The sequence below is a fragment of the Dama dama genome, chromosome 27 (assembly GCF_033118175.1).
Source record: "Dama dama isolate Ldn47 chromosome 27, ASM3311817v1, whole genome shotgun sequence".
Lineage (NCBI taxonomy): Eukaryota > Metazoa > Chordata > Mammalia > Artiodactyla > Cervidae > Dama > Dama dama.
The window spans coordinates 35,554,436-35,582,308 of NC_083707.1; the positions used below are offsets into that span (position 1 = coordinate 35,554,436).

Consider the following 27,873-nt stretch of genomic DNA (forward strand, 5'->3'; position numbering starts at 1 on the left):
AAGAACAAGATTAGGAGATACCTCTGCTAATTTAAGGAAACTTAAAATCCATCTTCTGTTGAAATCTTACCAGTTCTTGAAAGAGGGCGAACTGTAGGAATAGGTACAACTAAACCAGGTTGGGGGATGGGTGACCCAGGATACCATCCTCGGTGTCGCTTCTTTGGTGGCCCAGAAATGAACATGGTAGCTGAACACAAAGAGAAAGATGAGGCTTGTCCTTAGTGACGGAAGAAAGGAAAGAAGTCAAAGTAACACAGGACCTTTACTGATAATACTCAGAAAATCGAAGTCACTTTTCTAGAGGTAAAGATAAAATTAGAAAAAGTCACATACTTACAATACCATCTAACAACTGCAGGCTGTTTTATGATGTACCGTTTTACCCAAATTATTTCATGTGATTCTATCAACAACTCCATGAAGTCGTAGGATAACTACACTGTTATACCCATTTCACAGTGAGTGAAAGGCTCACATTTACCCGGGGTCACATAACAGAGATGAACTTTGAACCCTGTAATTTGGTCATCAAAGCCCATGACTTTTAAAGATACACCTTATATATTTGCTTCAATGTTATTTCCTAGGTAGGCCCATCTTGTAGAATTACCAAGACACGCAACTGTAATTGTTCATACTAATCATAAACTTTCAAAATATTGCATGAGAAGCTAAGGAAAACCTGGGAGTGCCCTGCCAGACAGTTAATCATCATTCCAAACTCTTTGGAGCACTTCTTCCATAACTGAGTTGCATTATTTCAAAACTCTAAGATGGGTATTGTACCTTGGTCTCCCGAGGCAAAGCTAGGTCTTGGTGACAACGAGTAATTCCCTGGGCGGGCGGGCGTGGAGCTAGACGCACTGCTCTTTCCTCCATGGCTACTGTTTCCATTAGCAGCATCTGTGGTACAAAAGAGGAGCCACTCAGAACAGAGTCTGGGCAGGACACTGCTTTCTGTGACGCTGCAACCGTACAACAAGCCACACAGCCTAGGATTCAAAGACTTCCCACTGACAGGACAGCTCAGCTGCGCAAAGCCAACTACAACCATTAGAGTGGACCTTCAGTAACGGGAAACATCACCCCAAATAATTTTCCAGAACCCTAAACGATCTTTTTTATTTTTTTGGCTGTGGGGCATGCGGGATCTTAGTTCCCCAACCAGGGATGGAACCCATGCCCCCTGCAGTAGAAGCGCCGAGTCTTAACCACTGAACCGCCAGAGAAGTCCCCCCAAGAGATCTTTTAGAATCATTTTCAGTGACGTCTTTGGAGACGGTGGGTGGAAAGAAAACTTTTAAAAAGACTTTTATCATGGAAATTTTCAAACATATATAGAGAAAGTAGTATATGAACTAGGTACCCACCACCCAGCTTCAACATTTATCAAGGTATGCCCAAGCCTGTTTTATTGATTCTCCCTCTCTCTCTCCCCCACCCCATATATGTACATATGGGCTCTGGATTACTCTGAAGCAAACTCATTTATCATATCAGTTCATCTATAAATACTTTTGTATGTGTTTCTAAAAGGACTCTTAAAAAAACACAACTGTGATATTGCTTTATACTTAAAATTCACAATAATCAATAATTTCTTAATATTAAATATCCCATCAGTATTCAAATTTCCCCCAGTGATCTCAGAAATGGCTTTTTACACTTCTTATTCAAACTGGGGTTCTAAAAATATCCACACATTGAATTTGGTTGCTCTGTCCCTTAAACCTCTTTTAATCTATAAGAGTCTCCTTTTTCTTTTCTTTTTTTTGCTTTTCCTTCAAGACTTTTTTACATTTATTTTTATTAGAGTATAATTGCTCTACAATGTTATGCTAGTTTCTACTGTTCAGGCGATAAATATGTATACATATATCCTCTCTGTTTTGGATTGCCTTTCCATTTAGGTCTACACAGAGCATTGAGAAGAGTTCCCTATGCTATACAGTGGGTTTTCATTAGTCATCTATTTTGTACATAGTATCAATAGTGCATATATGTCAGTCCCAACCTCGCAATTCCACCCACTCCCTTTTTTTTCCTTTCTTGCAATTAGTTTGCTGAAAACATAGCAGAATTCCTCATTTTCTGTATTTTGCTGACTGGATATCCATGGTGTAATTTGATGTCTCCTCTAATTCCTAAATGAATCATCAGATATAGATGCTTGCTCAGATTCACTTGATTTTTCTTTTTTTTTTGCCAAGAATACCTCCTAAATCTTGTATACTTCGGTTAAGAGAGGCACATAATAGCTGGTTTGTTCACTTCTTGTGACGCTAAGATTCATCAATGGGTTTAAGAGTTGTTAGCCTAATCCTCAAGTTATAAGTTGTATATCAGTCTTTCATGTGATAGTTTTAGCAACCATGATGATTACTGCCAAGATCCATAATTTCATTAATATTTCCTTTAGCTGTAAAGGAAAACTTGGATTCAATTTTGCTCCAGTCTATAATCTAACCAGAAGACAGATTCTGTAAGAATTGTTGGACCAAAGTAAGAATAAAAGTGGTCTGGATAAATTATGATGCCTTACTGTTGAAAAGTTGCCAACAATAATAGGTTCTCTTTCTCCTCGTTTTCCTTCTACCTCTCTGACCATTTCTTTTTGTTAAACACTGCCATTTTCTAGGGTTCTACCTTTATTTAGTTCACAGCTTGCCTTACTCTACATTTCTCCTTGATTGATATCATTTACTGTGGCATGCTGGTGGGTCAGCTTTATACCATTAGTCCTGCTTTCTCTCTATGACAAATTAAATTACTGTTGAGTGGCTCCATTTGGATGCCTCATCGTTATTCCAAACTCAATATATCCTAAATTGAACTCGTCATCTCCTGGGGAGCTGCTACCCCTCTTGTATTCCCAATGTCAAGTAATATAACCAACCATTAGCCGAGTAAGATGGACGTCAACTGAGACCCCTTCTTCCACTTCACGCTCCCATAAATCAGTTGCATCTGCTCATTTCACATCCTGAGTAGTTCTCCAATCTATCTCCTCCTCCCCTACCTATTTTCACCCTGGTCATAGACCTCATCATTTCTCACCCAGACTACTGAAAGACCTGCAACTTGTATTTTCATCTCTTTTTGTGGCCCAAATGATCTAGCTAAGTTAAAAGAAGACTATGTCATTCCCCTGTGCCATAAGTTACAGAGCAAAATCCATGCTTCTGAGTCTGAGCTCCTATGACCTTTCCCTTGTCTGAAAGTGAAGTTGCTCAGTCACGTCCAACTTTTTGTGACCCCATGGACTGTAGCCTGCCAGGCTCCTCCATCCATGGGATTTTCCAGGCAAGAATACTGGAGTGAGTTGCCATTTCCTTCTCCAGGGGATCTTCCCAACCCAGGGATCGAACCTGGGTCTCCCACATTGCAGGCAGACTCTACCGTCTGAGCCACAAGGGAAATGTCCCTTGTCTGCATCATGCTTACTTCCTGCTACTCCCTGAGTTTGATATTGTATGTTTTTAACAAGTCCCACCTGCCAGAAGTTCCCGCACGTGTCATGTCGTACTGCTTCTCTCCTTTTCCTTTCAAGCTTTGCTCCTGCTTTCCCCTGAATATGAAATGTCTTTCCCCTACTCCTCGATGCAGTGAACATCTCCTCATAGCTCAAGACTGCACTCCTCTAAGAACTCATTCTTAATTTCTCCCTAAAGGGCTGGGCTAAACACCCCTCCTCTAGGAGGTGCTCCCCTTAGAATATTATGTATTTACTGTAACCCTATGGACTGTAGCCTGCCAGGCTCCTCTGGCCATGGGATTCTCCAAGCAAGAATACTAGAGTAGGTTGCCAGGCTCTTCTTCAGGGGAGCTTCCCAACCAGGGATCGAATCCATTTCTCATTATGTCTCCTGCATTACAGGTGGGTTCTTTACCACACGCACCACCCGGGAAGCCCTGTATTTACTGCAGTATACTGAAAACATCTCACACGTCAATCTCCTCTGCAAGGTTACAAGCACATTAGAGGTCAGGGATTGAGCATTATTTATCTTAGTATTCCGAGTTCCTCATCATAGCAGTACCCAAGAAATGTATATTGAACGGAATCAATCTGTTTTGTCTCGCCTGTGTGCCAAATGTCCACTGACTCTTTCGGATCTAACAGAGAAAATGCAAAGCTTTGCATAATAATGCGTTATTGTAGATAGCCCCATTTTTGCCTACAGCTGGCAAAGAAGGAGCTTCTGTTTTTTTCTACCAAACTGCTAATTAAACTTCTCACATGTCTTTTGTAGACTATGTATTCACCAAAGAAATATAAGTGAGGAAAACATCACCTGCAGCAAAAGTCTTCCCTACAACCTGCAAAGACAAAGCCAGTGGCTTCACAACATTCCGGGTCAGGTCCTGAGCTCCACTTAAATTGATTGCAGAATTAGCTGGACTGAGAACCGGTGAATCTTTAAAATGAAAGAGGTTGTTCAAATTAGAAACTAGTTATATACGCAGGAAGGAAGTTAATTCAACACAAGTGAGTTGAGAGAGAGTAGACTAAAATTACAGTTTCCCCCTTGATCTATTTTAAGAAAGCCCATTTCACTGTACATCAGTTTTATTTTCTTTTTATGTATTTAACAAACAGTCACTAACAGGTACAGTGTGCTAGGTGATAGTCTAAGCACTTTAAATATATCAGTTCACTTCACCTAATTCCTATATGAACTCAATGAGGCTGTTACTATTACTTTAGATAGTGGTAGCCATTTAATTTGGCCAACATCACATGATGTGGCACTGAAGATATGATCACGTGCCATACTAAAACTGTCTCTACAGTTTTCCTCAAAGTCATATTTTTATGAGATATATTTATCTCTATCCAGATAAGTTTTTCATTTACAAAGTATTATGCAGGCTAAGTCATTGTAATGTTGGAAAAACAACTTGCCTTTGAAGAAAATTTGTGTTAATATTTGGAAATAAACTAGAATTTCTATCTATGTAATATCAGGGACATCCAAAAAAAATCCCTATTTGGATTCACAAAATAATTCAGCACAGAAAAATCAAATGCCATTTCAGAGGCAGGCTATGTGAGAGAGAAAGACTCCAGCCAACTAGAGTTTTCTGAAATGAATATAACAGACCCCAAGTCCCTATCTCTATGGGCTTCCCCCGTAGCTCAAAGTGTAAAGGAAAAAAAAAAGTGAAAGTGTTATTTGCTCAGTCATGTCCGACTCTTTGTGACCCCATGCACTGAAGCCTTTCCAGGCTCCTCTGTCCATGGAATTCTCCAAGCAAGAATATTGGAGTGGGTTGTCATTCCCTTCTCCAAGAGATCTTCCTGACCCAGAGATCAAACCTGTCTTTTGCTTGGCAGGCAGATTCTTTACCATCTGAGCCATGAGGGACCTGCAGTGCAGTAGACACAAGAGACACGGGTTTGATCCCTGGGTCGGGAAGATCTGCCAAAGGAGGAAATGTCAACTCACTCTGGTATTCTTGCCTGTAAAATCCCATGGACAGAGGAGCCTGGTGGACTATAGCCTATAGGGTTTCAAAGAACTGGACACAATTGAGCAACTAAGTGGGAGTGTGAAGTCCCTGACTACACCAACAGAACAGCGTAATCAGGTAACACAGGAATGTGTCAAAGGAACTACTAAAACTCTGAGAGTTTAAAAAACAAAGTGTTCTGAAGAGCAGGATTCTGACGATGCTATATTAGAAATTTTCTAAAAAATTAATGCTCATACCACAATGTGATTCCCGATACATCTAACCAGTGCTTCTCATAAGAACTCAAAAGACCAAAATGGTCCCCTACTGGTTCAGGAGAGTTCATATTCCTCTCTGCAGGTCTAACTTACACCAGGGAGTGATTTTAATGTCTACAGGAAGAACAGAAGCCAGCAACTGCACACACAACATTATAGAGTCTCAGGAAACCGAAGACAGCCCAAGTTTTTCAGGTATTAACAGAGAACCATTCATGACAGGAGTCCCAGGTAGCTATGCCATGTCACTACACAGGTTGGTCATCATGTTCCAGGCCACAGATATATTGTTTGGTGCAAGACAGGTTGTTTACTATAGCAGTTTATACTTATTTCTAACAGCCCAGGTAAGCACACAGGTGAAATCTGGTTAATAAATTTTAAGTGGTGGTAATTTTTTCAAGTCAGTGAATTCAGATAAGCACAGACCAACAGGTACAAAATGAATGTACAGAAATATGCACAAAAATAAAGAAACTGACTAATAAAAGCTCTTCCTTACACCATATACAGAAATTAACCAGAAATGGATTATAGATCTAAATGTAAGATAAGAGCTAAAACTATAACACTCTTAGAAGAAAACACAGGAGTAAATATTCATGGTCTTGGCTTAGGCAGTCATTTTTAGATGTGACACCAAAAGTACAAGCAACAAAAGAAAAAATAGATGAATTGGACTTCATCAAGATACAATAATGTCGCGCTTCAAGAGACACCATGGAGAGACCATTGAGAGACATCACCAAGAGAACAAAGAGACAACTCAGGGGAAATATTTGCAACTCATTTATATGGTAAAGGACTTGTATCTAGAATGTATAAAGAACTCTTAAAATTCAGTAATAGAGAGACAAATAACTAAAAAATGGGCAAGTTGTTTGGAATAGACATTTCCCCAAAAGAAGATACACAGATAGCCAATTAGCACATGAAAACATACTCAATATGATTACTCCTTGGAGAAACACAAGTCAAAACTATACTACAAACATACACTAGGATGGCTAAAACAAAGTAAAACACAACATAGCAAAACAATATTAAGTATTGACAAGGATGTGGAGAAACTGGAACCTTCACACATTGCTGGTAGGAATGCAATATGGTGCAGCCACTTTGGAAAACAGTTCCTCAGGGACTTCCCTGGAGGTCCAGTGGCTAAGCCTCCATGCTCCCAAGGGCAGGGGACGTGTGTTCGATCCGTGGTTAGGGAGTTAGATCCCACGTGCTGCAACTAAGAATTCACATACTGCAACTAAAGATCCTGTATGCCACAACTAAGACCCGATGCAGACAAATAAATAAAAATACATACATTAAAAAAAAGAAAATAGTTGCTCAAATGGGTATACACAGAGCTATGACCCAGCAATTCTACTCCTAGGTATAAAATGAGAGTGAAGTAAAAACATATGCCCGTGCAAAAATCTGTACACAAATGTTCATAGTAGCATTATTTACAACAGCCCCAAAGTAGAAACAACCTAAACATCCATCAACTCATAAATGGATAAACAAAATGTGGTATACCCAAAAAATGGGATGTTATTCAGCAGCAAAAAGGAATGAAATACTGATATACGCTACAGTGTGGATGCATCTTGAAAACATGCATCTTGAAAGCATGAAAGAGGCCAGTCACAAAAGGCCACATGTTGTAGGCATAGAGTCAGAAAGCACAGCTAGGCATTAGACAAGGTCAGAGTGAACATGAATCCTTTTATGTTATTCCCTACTCTCTACCATTTTGCCTATGCTTGTATTCTTGAACTTATCAGGTATTGGCATATTCAGTGTTTAACAGTGGTTTTGATCAACTGGGAGCAGCCCCAATGTCCAAAATGCAACAGCCTTTGTGATCTTGCTCAGAGGTGAAGCTGAACTGTAGGCTGCTGTGCAGAAACTGGTGCTTAGACATTGAGTAAACAGCTGATCACCTGGCCCGATTGTCACCAAGACCGATTATCTTTACCAGTGAACTTGTAAACATGGGAGCACTTGAAAACTTGGAAAATTCCTTGAACAAGTCACAGCTCTGCTCTTTATGTTGTAGGATTTTATAATTTCCTGTTTCTCCCTTCAGGTCATGAGCTCCTTGACGGCATTCCCAGCTTCTGGCACAAGGTCTGCCACATCATGGCTAAAGAAATAGAGTGGAAAAAAAAAGCCACAACAACTTCCTTATCCTCTTTATGCAATAGTTCAATCTGTTAGCCCAAGATCACTGGGGGGAAAATTTTTTTTTTTTAAGGGAGTCATTTAAGTAGCAAGTAGAAAGACTGGATTCTGATTTTGTCAACTATTCTTTTTTTTTTTTTTTTGCCAAATATTAACCTTTTCTGAGATTCCATTTTGTGATTGGCAAAATGATCCTAAAACCTGCCTAACTGTAGCAATTAACATGGTTAGCAAGTGCCTAGAACACAGCAGACATTCAACAAATACTTGTCTTGCTCAATCTTATTAAGGGGCTTCCAGATGCTTGAGACTTTAAATCTTTACAAGCTCTCTTTCTGCCCTTGGTACCTGTATTAAACAGACCGTACAGACTTCCCTGGTGGTCCAGTGGCTAAGACTCTGAAGTCCCAATGCAGGGGGCCCAGGTTTGATCCTTGATCAGGGAACTAGATCCCAAATGTCACTGCAACTAAGGCTTGGTGCAGCCAAGTTTAAATAATGTTTAAATAAATATTTAAACATAGACTACATAATATGCTTCTTTCCTGAGTATAGTACTCTGAACCTATTTTCACATTCACACTAGCAATTAGAGTAATATTCTTCTAATAAGACACAATATTTCCACTAATGCACACTGAGGCTGCATCATTTATTTATGTCAGTCATATTTTACTTCTGACTTAACAGGACTAGCATTTAATTAAAACACAATCCTTTGCTCATGTCAGCAGCACATATACTAAAGCTGGAACGATACAGAGAAGATTAGAATGGCCCCTCTCAAGGATGACACACACATTTGCGAAGCATTCCATTTTGGGGCTTTTTAGTATCTTCAATGTCTGCTTAGCTTCTTGAGCATATGAGATATGTTTAATAACTGTTTTGATGTCCTTTTCTGCTAATTCTGACACCTCTGTCAGTTCCGGGTTGGTTTTGATTGATTAATGAATCTCCTCAATATTAATCATGTTTCTCTGCCTCTTTCAATGGGCTTCCCAGGCAGCTCAGAGGTAAAGAATTTCACCTGCCAATGCAGGAGGTTCTGGTTCCATCCCTAGGTTGGGAAGATCCTCCAGAAGAGAAAATGGCAGCCCACTGCAGTATTCTTGCCTGAAGAATCCCATGGACAGAGGAACCTGGCAGGTTACAGTCCATAGGGTCACAAAGGGTTGGACACGTCTGAGTCTGCACACACTCATGGGGATTGTATAAGTTCAACGTGTACAGCAAATATTTGACTTACATACATCATGAAATGATTATCACAAGAAGTTTAATGAACAGTCATCATCTCATATAGATACAAAATAAAAGAAAAAGAAAAAATTTTTCCTTGTGATGAGAACTCAGGATTTACTGTCTTGACAACTTTCATATACATTATACAGCACTGTTAATTATGTTTATCATATTGTATGTTATATCCCTAGTACTTATTTATCTTATAATTGGAAGTTTGTCTATAAATATTCTTGAGTTTTATTCTGAAATACAGTTAAATTGCATGTGTGCATGCTAAGTCACTTCAGTCATGTCCAACTCTGCAACACTATGGACTGTAGCCCACCAGACTACTTTTGTCCACAGGATTCTCCAGGCAAGAATACTAGAGTGATTGGGTAAGATACATATTCCTACTTTGTTCCTTTGTTCCCCATCTATAAAAACAGGCAAATGACCTACGCTTGTCATTGGCTCTCATGACATCAGAAAGGCAGCCCACTGTTCTTGGCGTGACCCCCCACTCTAATAAATTCTACTTTTCTTACTTTTTTTAATTAAAGAAAACTAAAGAATACCAGAGTGGGTTGCCATGCCCTCCTCCAGACAGTTAAATTGCTTGGAAACAATTTGATCCTTTTGGATTTTATTTTTCGATATTTTCAGGCTGTTTTGAAGTAGTGCTCAGTCTAGGGTTAAGTATTCTTCATGACCAAGACAAGACTTTCCCAAGTACTCCAACCAATGCCTGATAAATTCTGAGGTATTCCCACCTAGCTGGTGGGAACAGCCCTCATTCCTGGCCCTGTGTGAATGTTCCCTCCCACTCTTCTGGATGGAACTTTTTACCAGCCTTGGTGGTGTTGTTCAGTCACGTCTGAATTTACACAATGTCCATGAGTATGTGCAGTCACGTACACTCACTACATGCTAACCACTCAACTGAGGATTTTCTAAAGTAATCCTAACAACACTGTGGAGTGGCTGTAGTTCACACTTTTGTTCTGCAGATGAAGAACTAGACTTAGAAAGATTAAGTGTTCTCAGTGTCTGCCACATAGCAATAGATACACATGGAACTTAAACCCTAATGGGCGAATTCCAAAGGGTATATTTGTAGCACCAAAATATTTAAATAAATAATGAGTGGGGATAAAAGAAGAATTTGCTTTAAAATTTTTAACCCACTTCTCAAATAACTGGATAGATTCTCCTGTTGTCGTCGTTCAGTCACCCAGTCATGTCCGACTCTTAGCAACCTCACGGATTGCAGCACACCAGGCTTCCCTGTTCTTCACCATCTCCCATAGTTTGTTCAAACTCATGTCCATTAAGTCAGTGATGCTATGCAACCATCTCATCCTCTGTCATCCCCTTCTCCTCCTGCCTTCAATCTTTCCAAGCATCAGGGTCTTTTCCAATGAGTCGGCTCTTTGCATCAGGTAGCCAAAGTATTAGAGCTTCAGCTTGAGCATCAGTCCTTCCAATGAATATTCAGGACTGATTTCCTTTAGGATGGACTGGTTCGATCTCCTTGCAGTCCAAGGGACTCTCAAGAGTCTTCTCCAGTGCCACAGTTCAAAAGCATCAAATCTTTGATTTATGGTCCAACTCTTACATTCATACATGACTACTGGAGAAACCATAGCTTTGACTATACAGCCTGTAGTAGTTTCCAAATATGCATGCATCAACTGACCCTACACTGACCATTTCAGGGAAGTTTTTGCACAATGCTGGGGATCTCTCTGTGCGGCTCTCTACCTTCTGGTACTTGGTCCAATGAACTTTACCTGCTTTGGTCTTCTTTTACTCTCAGATCCTTCCACTCAATTTAGGGGACCTATTGGGTTCCACCACAGTTCCCCCCCTCTGGATCATGGACTGGAAACTGGCAGGTAAGCTGGGGCAATGCTAAGACTCACATTATTTGCTTCCTATTGCTCAGGAATCAATGTCATTTGTTGCCTGAAGGACAGTGTCCTAACAACTATTTTTCATGTAGTTTTGTCTCTTTTTTCCTGGTTGTTTCAGGTGGTATGATAAACTTAGTTCCTTTTTATGCATTTTGGCCAGAAGTAGATATAGAATTGATCTTTACGGATTTTTTTTTGGGGGGGAATGCTTTTTTTAATTGGAGCATAATCGCTTTACAATGTGTAGATTCTGCAGTATGACAAAGTGAATTAGCTATAATATACACATATCCCCTCCTTCTTGAGCCTCCCTCCCTCCTCCCCACCCCACCCCTCCAGGTCATCACAGAGCACCAAGCTGTGGCCCTGCGCTATATGGCAGGTTTCCACTAGCTATCTATTTTACACGTGGTAGAGTATATATGTCAATGCTACTCTCTCAATTCATCCCAGCCTCTCCTTCCCTGTCTGTGTCCACGAGCCTGTTCTCTACATCTGCATCTCTATTCCTGCCCTGCAAATAGGCTCATTAGTACCATTTTCCTAGATTCCATATATATGCATCCGTATATGATACTTGTTTTTCTCTTTCTGACTTACTTCACTGTGCATGGTAGACCCTAGGTTCATCCACATCACTACAAATTACCCAATTTTGTTTCTTTTCTTCATGGATTTTTCAACCTTAGTCCTCCCCTCTTATCTTCCCATTCCTCTTGCCTTTTACTCTGTTCTTAAAATTTGAGGTAATTTATGAACATTATACAGAATTCGAGATAATATCATCTTTGTACAACCCAGCAATTGCCTAATAAAATTGTCAATAGTGAGCAGAGAAAGTTCAAATTTTGGTTTTGTTACCTTCTACCAAACTGTAACTTAGATGCCTCTGTGTTAGGTACTGGTCCTTATTCCTACACAGAATGCTGAAGAAAGATCAGTGAAAACCAGATCTTTCTACTGACCTGTACATTCGACTTCATCCTGAGAATTTTTAGTGCTTAATTATGAAAAATATAACATAAAGGAAAACTCAGAAATAGAAACAAACATGTTAAAATATCACTTCTTGAAATACCGTACGACATCCCTTATATGTGGAATCTAAAAGGAAATGATACAAATGAACTTACAAAACAGAAAGAGACTCACAAACTTAGAAAATGAACTTATGGTTACCAGCGAGAAGGGACAGTTAGGGAGTTTGGGAAGGTCATATACACACTGCTATATTTAAAATGGATAACCGACAAGGACCTATTGTATAGCACATGGAACTCTATTCAATGTTATGTGCCAGCCTGGATGGGAGCAGGGTTTGGGGGAGAATGGATACATGTATATGTGTGGCTGAGTCCTTTCACTGTGCATCTGAAACTATTATAACATTGTTTGTCAATTAATTGGCTATACTCCAGTATTTTTTCCATGATACAACAAAAATACCTATAGAGTTTAATACTATTTTTAATAATTTTATTTATTTATTTATTTTTGGCTGTGCTGGGTCTTCGTGACTGCAGGGGCTTTTCTCTAGTTGTGGTGAGCGGGCTTCTCATTGCCGAGGCTTCTCTTGTTGCAGAGCATGGGCTCTAGGGCACACGGGCTTCAGTAGTTGCGGCATGTGGGCTCAGAAGTTGTGGCTCCAGGCTCTAGAGCACAATCTCAACAGCTGTAGTGCCTGGGATTAGCTGCTCCGTGGCATGTGGGATCTTCCTGGACCAGAGATCAAAACCATGTCTCCTACATTGGCAGGTGGATTTTTTAACACAGTGACCATGGAAGCCCTATTATTATTATTTTTTAACTTAATAGGATTATTTCCTATGTGGTTGGACCGTGTCCTAATTTTTTTTTTTTTTTGACATCTTTGTCCTGTGAATATGCTACAATTTCTTTGTTTCTATATTAAAAGGGTGCTTCTTTTCTGTTCATCTAAAGAATAACTGCAGTGAATATCTTGAGTGTCCTTTTAGGTTATTTTCTTGGCTAAGGCCTCTGAAGTTGAGATTACTAAAGTAGAGGATATAAATATTTTTAATGGTCTTGTTATACATTGCCAAATTTCTTTCTTAAAAGGTCATATTGAGGCTTCCTTGGTGGCTCAGTAGTAAAGAATCCGCCCGCCAATGGAGGAGACACGGGTTTGATCCCTGGGTCGGGAAGACCCCATTTGCCTCAGAGCTAAGTCCATGCAACACAACTATTGAGCCTGTGCTCCAGAGCCTGGGAGCTGCAGCTGCTGAAAGCCCATGAGCCCCAGAGCCCGTGCTATGAAACAAGAGAAGCGCGACAGTCATCCCCATTCTCTGAACCAAGAGAAAAGCCCTCTCAGCAACGAAGATGGAGCACAGTCCCCAAAAAAATTATGCATAAAAAAAGAAGTCATATCTCTATCTACCTCCATCAGCCTATCTGAGATTGTCAGTCTTATTATATGCTTGCCAGCACTGTACATTATCACTTAAGATGAGATACTGTGGCTAATATAACTGATGAATGACTTTTCATTGTCATGACTCGCAGTTTCTTTATTTCTACAAACTGCACTGTTCCTCCTTATGCTTGCTAAAGAGTTGCCTTTTCTCTTTTGTGAGCAGGAGTCTCAAAAGCACTATGGCCCTGTCTCAGAGGAGTTTCATTGTGGATTTTCTTCCCTCTCCCTCCCATTCACTCTTTGGATGTTTATTGAGAAGCATTCCCTCTTCAGATATTTATTGAGCCACTTCAGCAGGCCAGACATGATGCCAGGCTCTGGGGATAGACTAGGGGAAGAAGGCAAAGATACAGTTCCTGCCCATGGAATCGACAGTGTAAAGGAAACGCCTACGTGTTCCCGGGATCTCGTTGGGAGTGGGCAGATCTGCCAGCCCAAGGGTGCCACCACATGTGGAAAAAGGACACTGTGTTTTGGTAAAGGGATAATTTGAATATTCATGAGGAACCAAGCTTAGAAAAACCTGCTAGAGGAACTTTGCTTAGTCTGACCTTAAGGAAGTTTAGTGGCTAACGGACAAATCGGAAGAGGAAAGGTACACTTAAATGATACAGCACTTTTGGTCTCTACATTTAAGATATCTACAATATCTCCTTAGAGCTTGACAGTTCTGCCTGTTGCATTTAGATTCTTCAGAGACCCGGAATTGATTTTTGTGGACAGAGGACAATATGGGTCCAGTATCATTTTTTTTCCACATGGGATATCCAACTTCTGAGCATCATTTGTTGAAGGGAAAGGTTCTGCTGATCTGCAAGTCACTCTGTTAAGTAGGAAACACCCACATGTCCTAGGAATCTGTTTGGGGACTTTCTAACCTGTTTTGCTGCTGTCTATCCCTGCACCAACTCCATGCTGTCTTTATTAGGAAAGCTTCATGAGGCTGGTATATGATAGGGCCAGTCCTTTCATTTGTTATTGTTCTGCCTTCTTTAATACAGAAACATAATCACTTTTCAGCCTTTTGGCTAAGATTAAGTGTAGTATCTGTCCTTATCAGTTTAATACACAAGCATAAGACAGTAAGGGGTTTACATTATGTTGAGCCATCAGTTGCTCATCTAGAGGAAAACTCCGTTTCATGGACTGTACATCCATCTCCAATAACAGGGCTAACTTCTCCACTAGGCAGAGAAGGCACAGTGCCTCAGGTACATTAACACTTTGAGGCGTTCATGAAAATGTTTTAATTTCTTTTAAAATTAGAAGAAAAAGGTGAACTTTTGGTCAAAGAAAGTGTCTTAACATTTAATGTTAATATATTCATCTTTGGGGCTTCCCAGGTGGCGCTAGTGGTAAAGAACCCACTTGCCAATGCCGGAGACATAAGAGATGCAATTCAATCCCTCGGTCGGGAAGATTCCCCTGGAGGACGACATGGCAACCCACTCCAGAATTCCTGCCTGAAGAATTCCATGGACAGAGGAGCCTGGCAGGCTACAGTCCACAGGGTCGCAAAGAGTCGGATATAACCGAAGTGACTTGACACACACATGGCAGGCATGCATATTCATCTTTATATTAATACCAACGCAGCCATAAAACAGAACTTTAAATACTTTAGGCAAATGTATCCAGGGCCTAAGACAGTCATAGAGTCATATCAGGTCCTGCCTAAAAGCATTTTCTTAAAAATGACACTATCAGTCCCAGGGGCAGAGCTTAGGTGGCCCATCTCTATCCCACCTTACAAGCTAATTTTTCCTTCTAATGGTAGATAAGCATACCATCTTCAGTTGGAAAAAGAGTACACATGAGCAAATTAACAATCCCATAAATGCTAATTTAAAATTTAAATAAAAATGGAATTCAAAAATATTTATTTCTGGGCATTTGCCAGGTACTAGGGTGTAGAGGGATAAATAAAATGAACCTACAGTTTCTAGCATATAAAAAATATAGACGAGGACTTCTCTGATGGTCCAGGGTAAAGATCCACCTTCCAATGCAGAGGACATGGGTTCTATCTCTGGTCCAGGAAGACTCCACATGCCACAGAACAACTAAGCCCACAGGCCTAGAGCCCGTGCTCTGCAACAAGAGAAACCATCGCGATGAGAAGCCCACACACCACAACTAGAGAAAGCCCTCTTACAGTAATGAAGACTCAGCGTAAGCCAAAAATAAATAAATAAAAATTATTTTTAAAAGAATATAGATGGTTAATAAATCACAATTGGGAGGATGGCACACAGTTCAGTTCAGTTCAGTTGCTCAGTAGTGTCCAACTCTGCGACCCCATGGACTGCAGCACACTAGGCTTCCCTGTCCATCACCAACTCCCGGAGCCTACTCAAACTCATGTCCATCACATCAGTGATGCCATCCAACCATCTCATCCTTGTCATCCCCTTCTCCTCCCACCTTCAGTCTTTCCCAGTATCAGGGTGTTTTCCAATGAATCGGTTCTTTGCAACAGGTGGCCAAAATATTGGAGTTTCAGCTTCAGCATCAGTTCTTCCAGTGAATATTCAGGACTGATTTCCTGTAGGATGGACTGGTTGGAACTCCTTGCAGTCCAAGGTACTCTTGAGAGTCTTCTCCAACACCACCGTTCAAAAGCATCAATTCTTCGGCACTTAGCTTGCTTTATAGTCCAACTCTCACATCCATACATGACTGCTAGAAAAACCATTGCTTTGACTAGACAGACCTTTGTTGGTAAAGTAATGTCTCTGCTTTTTAATATGCTGTCTAGGTTGCTCATAGCTTTTCTTTCAAGGAACAAGCGTCTTTTAACTTCATGGCTGCAGTCACCATCTGCAGTGATTTGAGAGGCCCCAAAATAAAGTCTCTTACTGTTTCCATTGTTTCCCCATCTATTTGCCATGAAGTGATGGGACTGGATGCCATGATCTTAGTTTTCTGAATGTTGAATTTTAAGCCAACTTTTCCACTCTCCTCTTTCACTTTCATCAAGAGGTTCTTTAATTCTTCAATTTCTGCCACAAGCGTGGTGTCATCTGCCTATCTGAGGTTATTAATATTTCTCCCGGCAATCTTGATTCCAACTTGTGCTTCATCCAGCCCAGCATTTCATGTGATGTATTCTGCATATAAGTTAAATAAGCAGGGTGACAATATACAGCCTTGATGTACTCCTTTACTGATTTGGAACCAGTCTGTAGTTTCATGTCCAGTTCTAACTGTTGCTTCTTCACCTGTATATAGATTTCTCAGGAGGCAGGTCAGGTGGTTTGGTATTCCCATCTCTTGAAGAATTATCCACAGTTTCTTGTGATCCACACAGTCAAAGGCTTTGGCATAGTCAATAAAGCAAAAGCAGATGTTTTTCTGGAATTCTCTTGCTTTTTCAAGGATCCAGCAGATGTTGGCAATTTGATCTCTGGTTCCTCTGCCTTTTCTAAATCCAGCTTGAACATCTGGAAGTTCATGGTTCACGTACTGTGGAAGCCTGGCTTGGAGAATTTGGGCAATACTTTGCTAGCATGTGAGATGAGTGCAATTGTGCAGTAGTTTGAACATTCTTTGGCATTGCCTTTCTTTGGAATTGGAATGAAAACTGCCCTTTTCCAGTTCTGTGGCCACTGCTGAGTTTTCCAGATTTGCTGACATTGAGTGCAGCACTTTCACAGCATCATCTTTTAGGATTTGAAATAGCTCAACTGGAATTCCATCACCTCCACTAGCTTTGTTCGTAGTGATGCTTCCTAACTTGACTTAGCATTCTAGGATGTCTGGCTCTAGGTGAGTGATCACACCATCGTGGTTATTGTGGTTTTGACACACAAGTAGAAGTATAATAGCAAGGCTGAGTTAATCCCTAGTTGCAAAATAGGTATTATTTTTAGTTTTACAAACGAGAAAATCCAGACACAACAACTGAGTGGCGTCTCCCAAGCCTCGGCCAATAAACATCAAGGACAGTATTTGAACACCAGGACTCGGACTCCAAGCCCCGTGCAATTTACTGTTTGGTCAGAAACAGTGCTCATTCTGTAGAAGACACTCAGTAAATTAGACTGGATTCAACTGAGGGAGAAATGTTGCCACTCCAAATGACTTCACCTTTGTCTTAGAGCAGCTTTTTAATCTCCCCTCCCCAGCTTTTCTGAGGTATATTTTAACTATCATAAAGCTTACTCAATTCAAGTGGACAGTTCAGTGATTTCTAGTAACTTGACCAAGTGGTGCCACCATCACCATAAACCAGTTTTAGAACATTTCCATCCCCCACAGGAAACCTCATGCCCACTTTCAGTTAATTTTCATTCCCTCCTTGCCCCAGGCAACCACTAATCTATTTCCTGTCTCTAGTAATTTGCCTCTTCTGAACATTTCATATAAATGAAACCACATAATACATGGTCTCTTTTGACTAGTTTCTTTCACTTAGCACAGTGTTTCTGAAGTTCATTCATGATATATGATAGCAGGTATCAGTAGCTTGCTCTTTATTATTGCTGAATGAATTTTATTTTATGGATACACAATTTTGTCTATTCATTCATGAGTTGATTGACATTTAAGTTGTTTCCAGTTTTCAACTGGATGAATAATGCTGCTATATGAACATTTGTGTGCAAGTTTTTGCAAGAACATGTCTTTATTTCTCCTGGGTAGATGGTGGTAATATTAATATTAATACCTCATTACAGTTTTGATTTATATTTCTCTAATGACTAATGATATTGAGCATCTTTTCATGTGATTATTAGCTATTTGTTTACGTTCTCTGAAGAAATGTCTGTTCCAAATCTTTTCCCCATGTTTTGACTGAATTGTCATATTTATGTTCTCTGAAGAAATGTCTGTTCCAAATCTTTTCTCCATGTTTTGATTGGATTGTCATCTTGTTACTGAGTTGTAAGAGTTCTTCATAAATTCTGGATACAAATCCTTTATTAAACATGTGTTTTGCAAGTATCTTTTTCTAGTCTATCACTTGTCTTTTCATTTCCTTAATATTGTCTTTTGAAATGTAAAAGCTTTGAATTTTGAGGAAGTCCATTTTATCAATTTGCCCAGAAATAAATCCTTTTCTTTATAATCAACTGGTTGTTGATAAGTGAAATTCACTGACAAAAAGACAATCTGTTCAACTGGTGATGCTGGAGCAACTGGATATCCACATGTGAACAGGTGAACTTAGATACTCAACTCACATGACATGCAAAAATTAACTCAAAATGACTAATGCAAGAGATAAAACAATAAAACTTTTAGGAAATAAAATATGGAAAATTTTGTGTTTTTTTTTCCATCTGTTCTTTATTCCCCCCTCTTTATTTCTGGCTGCACCACACAGCTTCCAGGATCTTATTCTTGAATTCCTGTCCTTATTAAATACAAAACACATATGTGTGTGTGTGTGTGTGTGTGTGTGTGTGTGTGTGTGTGTGCAATAAGTACTACCTAAATATAGGTGGTAATTATGTAGCCACCTTCAGCCAAAACCATAAAATATTTTACCAGGATTGTTGGCTAAAATTTGAATTGTCAATGACACAAATATGTTGACAGAAAATACGCAAAAGATAAAGCAGCAAGTCAGCCAGAACAGAATGTCCAGAGCTTGGCAGCTGGAATGAAAGACAAAGCTGTGTAAATAGTAAATTAATCCCATCTTCAAATACTTTCCTTATTTGTGTGCTTTAGCAAATACTTTGCTAAAATGTGTGCTTACATTTCAGGCTAAGAAATGCTGATTACAGGCAGTCATTGATTGCAGATTAAGAAGGCAATCTCCTATAGGAGGGTAAATCTCTATCAGTTAAGGAGATGCTGCATACTCTTCATGTTTGAAATGATAATATAGTCTGGTATAAAATTCTTACAGTCTACTACTTTCAAAATACATCAAAAAATTGTTGTTGAAGACTCCATAAATATTATTTGTCAAGAAGAAAATTTTAGACACAAAGTTTTACTCTTAAAGGCACCATTTTCTATTAAATTCTCTGGATTGCACCTAAAATTAATAGCTAATTCCATGGTCAAATTACCATTCTTCCCTCAACAAGGGATACACAAGAATATTGACAGAGCACTTGGTCACTTGTGTTCACTGTAAGTCAGTTGTGACAACTGAAGGAGACTTTGCTAAATAAAGCCTGAATCTTGAATTCCTCTATTTGGAGCAATTTTCATTTTCAAAATATATTTCTGCATAATTAAAATGCTAACTAACATTTCACTATTTATTATTAACATTTCAGTATCTTTTCATTATTTTCAGGTATGACTAGTTATTTATATATATTCACCTCTCCCTTATGAAAGGTAACATGTTTTATTGCTTTTATCCCTTATTTGAGTGATTTTTAAATCATTGGAGTCAACGATCAAATACTGGAACCCTGCCTTATAGCATCTGACAAGGGTCTGGGAATATAATAAACACACGGTAAGTTTCTGTTGGAATGAAGTAAGTATTCACTACTAATGCTGTAGTTTTAAAATTGCATTTCATTAGACCCAAGTTCTAATAGCAGAAAATATACTGCAGAATCAAATTACTAAAATTGTAGGAGGAGACATCATTGTAATGAAAGCTAATATTTTAGTGCCAAGAGCCAAATGCCAACTTTTTTCTTACTTGAATACTTAGTGACATGATGTTCTCTCATTTATTCTAAATGAGAATTTAAAATATTCTCTTCTCTCTTAAATGATGGCCTTTATACAAATCTCCTGGACAGTTTAAAGGCTAGACTTAAAATCCAGGATGAAATGGTTTTTGCTAAGTCCAGACACATAGCAAGAAATGTCCCCAAATAAAGTCATCTTCATCATCACTGCAGTTGTTACTAATATATTCTAATAATCACTTCCATCTTGAAAATAAGTGGAAACCATTTACCAGCTCATCAAAATTTCACATACATTTGGAAAAGAAATGCCAAGTAGCGCACTGAAGACAGCCTTTTTTCCAACTTATTGTGGTTGAGTGAACCCTGGCAGAACACATATGCTATGAGGTCTGTGGGTAAAATAACACTTTCCAAAATACAAGTGAACTGAAAAAAAAATTCACTCATACTTTTGAAATACTTTTTTTCTTGCCTAAGATACAACCTAGGCTGATTCTGAAAAATTTTCTCAAATACTATCTGCAGAGATCTCTTCAGTTACAGCCCTCCAGCCCTTCGGCCACCTAGAAACATTAAGTCCCCCTGGAGTGTTATCCTGACCTGAGTGCAGGCCTCCACACTAGAGGAATTCTCAGAAGTTTTAGACTAGTGGCTTATCTGATCAGTTATCAGATCAGCCATTCTGTTGACCCTGCTCTGATACTGTAACATGGCTTCAGGTACTAAGATTTTATCTGGTTATTTGTAACCACATTGCAATCTTGCACTACCTGAAACTAAATCCTAGATTCTTCCATTGTGATCTTCAGTCCTGCTTTGGGATTTTAGTTTGTATCCAGGTTGGTTTGTAATACTCAATATAATGTTGAGCAAGCCTAGTTAGAGCCCTACCCTAGCACCCCAGTCTTCATGAGAATGTCCTCAATAAATGCCACCTCATAGCCATGACGCAAACTTCTCTCATGGCTGTATTTCTACTCACTGCCTCCTGTCAGACTCCCCTAGACACAGGTCCTAAGCTTGAGCTAAATTCTCTACCAACTGTCAGTTCCCGTCTCCATGCCTTGCCTGGCATTGGCAGTGCTGTTTGGGATGTGGGGTCCTGGTCACCCACAGACTGACCCATCTCAATGCTGAGTTCTAACAATAACTCAAGTAATACCTCTATTTAAAAAAAAAAAATCTCTGTTCAAATCAGCCAAAAGTAAGTTTAAAATGCCTCAATAAATATACATCTGCTGCTTGAAATTGCAAAATAAAATAACCTGTACCTGTCTGAATGAATCCTGATTTGTATCCATTTGTTGTGCCGTTTTCTGGGGTCACAGTTGATGACACTGAAGAGTTTGGTTTAATGGAGTGGCAAGTGGTAGAGGATTGTCGGCTTCTACATTCTAGAAAGGAGTAAGAATCATAGAGAACAATATTCTGTTAAAACAAGTGATGGAGCCACAATCCACAAAATCTCTAAAATAAACTCCTACTCCTCAAGGGGAAGCCACTTTCTCTAAGAGACCCCTCTTCCCCAATCCTGACTCCAACAGAACGTCCAAGCTGGTGAACATAATTTGTCTTCCTAGGGCCATGTTTGGAAAACAAAAAGATGATTTTATTCCTTAGAACAGTTTGACTTTTGTTATGCACAGACTAGTTCCCAGGAGAAAAATTACTCATAACCAATATAGTCATGCTAGTTTTATGGGTAAGATTGAGGTTAAAATATCAATAATTTATAAAAACTCAGTAAGCTTTCAAGCACCAGTTAATCTCCTGTCCAGGACTGATTTCAGTGCAGAATAGTAACCTAGATTTGGTAGGCTCCCTTCAACCTTAATTTATGTTCAGAAACAGAAGCAAAGAAAAGTTTATAAGCAGAGGAGAAAAATCAGAAATTCTCAAATTCTTACTCTTCTCAGTTCTTATTAAAAGAAATTGGCAGATACTATTCAAAGTAATTACTGATCATGCAACTAAGCTTCATTTTAAATGAGCCAATATTAATTGGGCTTTGGTGTTGTATTTTAATGATACTTTGTACTGATTCAGGTAGATAGCAAATATTGTGACAACCTGTGTGGCTGTAACTTCCAACCAATTTATACTATATGTTGTACCATATTAGTATTTAAAGATAGCAGGTGAAAAAGAAATATTAATATAAATAAAATATAAATAAATAAATGACAAAGTTAATTATAGTGAGTCCTTTAGAGAGCTTCCAAGTTTATTGAAGACATGCAAAAGGTAGATGCAGTTTTCTTCAATCTTCTACGCTATGACCTTCCTTGAAGAGATACTATATTTTGGCCAAAAAGCATATCTCCATGTTAGGTATATTGTATGCAAATATGTATTTGACATTATATACATAAATACAATTCCAAAATAGCAATGGCTATAAATGTGAGGTTCCAGAAGTCACCCAGGATCATTGTGTCACAAACTATTTCAAAAACATTCCTTACTAGAAAGATGAATTGTCACTGAACACTAAATAAGAACTTAAAGATACTTTATGCAACCATAAAATAGTCATCACTCTGTGTCAACACAAAGTGTCGTCACTTTGCCAACAAAGGTCTGTATAGTCAAAGTTATGGTTTTTCCAGTAGTCATGTATGGATGTGAGAGCTGGACTATAAAGAAAGCTGAACGCCAAAGAACTGATGGTGTTGAACTGTCGTGCTGGAGAAGACTCTTGAGAGTCCCTTGGACAGTAAGGAGATCAAGCTCATCAATTCTAAAAGAAATCAGCCCTGAATATTCATTGCAAGGACTGATGCTGAAGCTGAAGCTCCAATACTTTGGCCACCTGATGCAAAGAGTTGACTCACTGGAAAAAACCCCGATGCTGGGAAAGATTGAAGGCAAAAGGAAAAGGGGGTGCCAGAAGATGAGATGATTAGATAGCATCACCGACTCAATAGACATGAATTTGAGCAAACTCCGGGAGATAGTGGAGGACAGGAAAGTCTGCCGTGCTGCAAAGAGTCGGGTTGCAAACATCTTAGGGAACTAAGATCCCACAGGCTACGTGAAGCAGCCAAAAAAAATAAATAAATAAACCAAAAACGAAGCAAGTCAAACAACCTGCCAGGGGCTTTATATTTTGGCACAGTCTTCTGAACTTGGGGTATTTATCTACCCCACACCTGGATTCTGAACCCTATATGGGTCACAGGTCACTTGTCAATATCCTAACACTCACATTCCATTCCCACCCCCAGAAACTGATGCTACCTTTCCAACAGATAAGAGGTCCCTTCGACAGTACACCCTGGGAGCTTCTGACTAGGTAGTACTTTAAGTGCTTCTGCTTCTTTGGCTGGGTGGTGAGCTTCAAGTTTATGTGGTTGGAAAATTCCGTGAAATACCGAAATCCTCTTTCTCCACAGCCGATACAGTTTCCAGAAAACCCTGAAATGAAGAAAAACAGTTACTGGTGGCTTTGCATGTTGTTATAATATTTAAATTTTATATACCAAAAGGACAGAAATACTCTTTGGCCTGTTAACTTCCTAATTTCAAGGAAATAATTCAAAGGAAAAAAATAGGTGCAAAAAATTTAGCAATTATAACAGTGAAAGACTCCTGAGGAGTTGAAGACTCTTGAGAGTCCCTTGGACTGCAAGGAGATCCAACCAGTCCATCCTAAAGGAGATCAGTCCTGAATGTTCATTGGTAAGACTGATGTTGAAGCTGAAACTCCAACACTTTGGCCACCTGATGCGAAAAGCTGATTCATTTGAAAAGACCCTGATGCTGGGAAAGATTGAGGGCAGGAGGAGAAGGGGATGACAGAGGATGAGATGGTTGGATGGCATCACCGACTCAATGGACGTGGGTCTGGGTAGACTCCAGGAGTTGGTGATGGACAGGGAGGCGTGGCGTGCTGCGGTTCATGGGGTCGCAAAGAGTCAGACACGACTGAGTAACTGAACTGACTGAACAGTGAAAGACAAAATAATTTTAAAATGCTCTAAAGGGATAATGATTAAGGGAATAGAATGGATAATATCATATGATAGAATTTATATAGCTGACACAAAAATATGAAAAATATTGGACCTAGAGATACCTATTATTTCCTCCTTACAAATTCCCTTCTTTTTTAAAAATTTTATTTGTTTTTGGCTGCGCTGGGTCTTTGCTGCTGCACAGGCTTTTCTCCAGTTGTGGCGAACAGGGGGCTACTCTCTAGTTATGATGTGCACGCTCCTCATTGCAGTGGTTTCTCTTGTGAAGCACGGGCTCTGGGCACACAGGCTTCAGTAGTCGCGGGTCCTGGGCTCTAGAGCACAGGCTTAGTTGCTCCTCAGCATGTGGGATCTTCCTGGCTCAGGGATGGAACCCGTGTCTCCTGCATTAGCAGGTGGATTCTTTACCACTGAGCCACCAGGGAAGCCCCATATTTCCTTCTTAACCTACTGGCCCTGGTTCTCCATCCTACCCACCATGTGGACTTGACTCCACGGCCACAGCCGATTAGACTGTGGACCATTATCTCACCGCATCTTGGACAGTCAGTCTCTCTCCTGGAGCTTTGAAATAAATACAAAAAGAATTAGTCAGATGATACTGGACCCTGGATATATAAAGTTTTGTAAAATTTGAACCCAAGTCAGGGCTATGCCAGCTAGGGTGTGGGAGAGAGCAAACTGGAATCGTGAAGAGGAAGCTGATCTCCAAATAGGAGAGCACGAACAGAGATGTATAAACTCAGGGCATTGTTTATGTCCTAGTTTCTATGAGATCCAGTTGTACTTTTTGGCACAAGTTTCCGGAGATTCCCATTTCCTCTCTATTCAACCTTTCTTTATTCGAACTAGCTCATTATCCCTTTAGACTTAACATCCAAACAATTCTCACTCAGGTTAATCAGACAGAATAAGATTTTCAATGTTGTTCCTGGAACAGAGGACATGGAAAGAAGAAGAAATGGAGAAGGCTGGGAGGATGAGAAACCATGCTTTGCTTGATTGGAAATCAATGTTTCAACCTCCCTCACTACATAGAAGAAAAGTGGACAGTTAGAGAGTGACTTCTGCTTGTGAGTTGTGAGCACATCACATAGGTTTGGTCATATTGTCAAACAAGGGCATTCCAAACTGGGTAAACAAAATGTTTCTCTATATAAATAAATAACTGAAAATAAATTCACTGATGGAATAATACACTCTTTAAATCCCCAAATGAACCTGTTTTATAATTAACAAAGGTATATAAGAAGAGAAGAGAAGGACCACAGGATTCAAGACAGACTATTTTATAATGTCCCAATCTCAGAATGCTGACAATTCAGAACATTTAGAAATGGGCAGTCCAACTTATTATTATTTATTCAACAATTATTTGAACACCTACCTATATGCCAGGCATTGTGCTAAACACTGGAAAACCAGTGGTGAATAAATGACAATCACAACTTCTGGTCAGTTACATGAAATTAGTAATTCTATATAATTAGTTTCTTATCATCACTTATAGAAATAAAAATATTAATATAATTTCACAAATTATTTAAAACATATTCAGAGATGGATTGCATTAGAGAGCATTTAGCTATTTGTCTAATTCCTTGGAGCTGTAGACCAAAAAAATAAAGATGTCAATGATTGCTGCAGTCACCAAATTCCTAAAGTCAACCATCCATCTAACCATTCATTCATCCACGTATCCATGCATCCATCCACTAATCCATGCATCTATCTACCTGGCCATCCATCCTTCCAGCAAATATCTGTACTCTACTATGTGCTGGCACTATTTTGGGTACCAGGTTTTTAACACTGAACAAGGAAGATAAAACCACGGCCTCCATGGACCTTTCTTTCTGATATGATCATTATGCCTTGATGGAAAATTGACTGACCTATAAGGCAGATGCAACAAACTCAAAACACAATAAATATAAAAATCTTCAGCTGAAATAAAAACAGTGTCAAATATGAGGCTTATCTCAAAGGTCCAAGCCAAGTGGTTCATAAAAGATTAATGTGAGAATTAGAATTAAAAAATTATTGGGGCTAGAGTTTACCTCTTTTCCTCTACCTGTTTCCTGAGGTGAAAAGCAAAAGAGAGTGAGGAAGAAAAGCAATGGATCTGGATAATCTTCAAAGAAGAGAAACTTCATACTAATGATGAGAATTAGCAATATAAAAGAGTAAGACTGCTACAGTCCATTTTTAAAACTCTGTATGGTTTCTGTTTAACTTGATTCAAGAGAGAATCAAAGTTCATGCTGTCACTATCACAAAAAAATAATATCTCTTACAGCTAAATTACCTTTCTAGTTTTTCTAGCAATCAGATCTTTCAATTGCATGGGAGATGTGGGGCATATGCACCGCCTAGTGGATCAATTCCCCCATAGTCTTTGGAATCTGCATAATCTATATAAAAATTTAGACAAATTGCTACTGGAGTCCACAAGGACTCTAGAATATTTTAAGTTTTAAAAAAATTTCCCACTAAGTCTTTTAAAAATTTTATTTATTTTTACAAATTTTTTTTTTGGCTGTGCCACATGGCTTGTGGGTACTTCCCTGACCAGGGATTGAACCTGGGCCCTTAGCAGTGAGCGTGTAGAGCCCTAACCACTGGACTGCCAGGGAATTCCCCCCACTATATTTTAATGCTACTAAAATCATTCATCTTAAGTAAGAAATGTTAGATGAATATTAACTTTTCCACAATAGAGTAATGAACTTATAAAAATCTCATTGGGCCTGTCTAAGAGAAAACTTTTACCATTTTGTGGCACTACACCTTTACTTCGAGTAGTGGTTAATAAAAAATTATTAAACAAAGTCCCATGTCTATAAGGGTATTTAACAAATATGACAGAATGGCAGAATAATTACCATTTAAAGAGCAAGTATGTGCCGGGCACTGTGCTGTTGGGTACCTTATAAATATCACCCCTTTGATCATTATAACCCTGCAAGGTAGGCATTACTGGTTTCTTTATATGCCAATAAATGAGGACTCTGAGACTTCAAGAATATAAGTAGCTTGCTCAAGTTCTTTAAGTGCTAAGTAGCAAATTTGGGATTTAAACCCAGTTTTATTTCCAAAGTCTTTGGTTTCATATTCCTGATTACAAAGGGTTATAAAATCTATTATTCTGATGGTTTTTCTGTGTCCTTTCCATGACATTCTGAGAGGATTCCTCTAGTCATGAAGAAAAGGCATTGAGCAAAAAGGCATTATAAGAGATTTTTCTATGTTTGTAGTCAGAACCACATATGCACTGTTCCACTTGATAAAACTTTGATGCTTTTAAAGTGCTGAAAAGGTTTCCAACAACAAAAAGGTGTTCTTCCAGAACCAACTAGGTTCTTAGCTCTGTGATGGAAAAGACTGTGTCTTATCATTCTTGTGCCCACATATCATAGCCTAATGTGATTTTTTAGAACAAATACTGTTGAATGAATGAATGAACAAAAGAATACTTGGATCTTCTTTGCTAATTTAGTCCAGTGTACAAACTTTACCGTTAGGTGTCTATATTAAATCTGCTCAATATCACTAAAAGAAGAAAATGGATATTTTGAAAAATTAAAGCCCATGAAAATGAAAATTATCACTTCTTTTTCTATGAATTAAGAGTGGGCTTTGAACTATAGTTTAAGGAAACTTCACAAAGCATGTGCAGGATCACTTTCTGACTCAAGATAGTGGCCTATGTACTCCTAGACTTCTCACAGCGAAGGAAACCATACACAAAATGAAAAGACAACCTATGGAATGGGAGAAAAT

At 39.1% G+C, this 27,873-nt stretch overlaps 1 protein-coding gene, 1 non-coding gene and 1 pseudogene across 2 annotated transcripts in view; 2 read left to right on the top strand and 1 right to left on the bottom strand.

Moving 5' to 3' along the window:
• The window catches only part of GREB1L (GREB1 like retinoic acid receptor coactivator), a 118,606-nt gene that overhangs the window by 64,442 nt on the left and 26,291 nt on the right, over window positions 1–27,873 (bottom strand). Inside the window, exons 5-9 of the mRNA XM_061130893.1 lie at window positions 23,354–23,530; window positions 21,385–21,507; window positions 4,299–4,421; window positions 790–906; window positions 71–190 (exon numbers count right to left, since the gene is read on the bottom strand). Coding sequence (XP_060986876.1) covers window positions 71–190; window positions 790–906; window positions 4,299–4,421; window positions 21,385–21,507; window positions 23,354–23,530 — 660 coding nt within the window. The remainder of the gene's footprint in view (window positions 1–70; window positions 191–789; window positions 907–4,298; window positions 4,422–21,384; window positions 21,508–23,353; window positions 23,531–27,873) is intronic.
• Window positions 8,638–8,740, top strand: LOC133047851 (U6 spliceosomal RNA). Its single transcript, XR_009690862.1, has one exon. It is a non-coding gene; the product is annotated as a U6 spliceosomal RNA (small nuclear RNA).
• Window positions 14,508–14,680, top strand: LOC133047888 (U2 spliceosomal RNA; annotated as a pseudogene).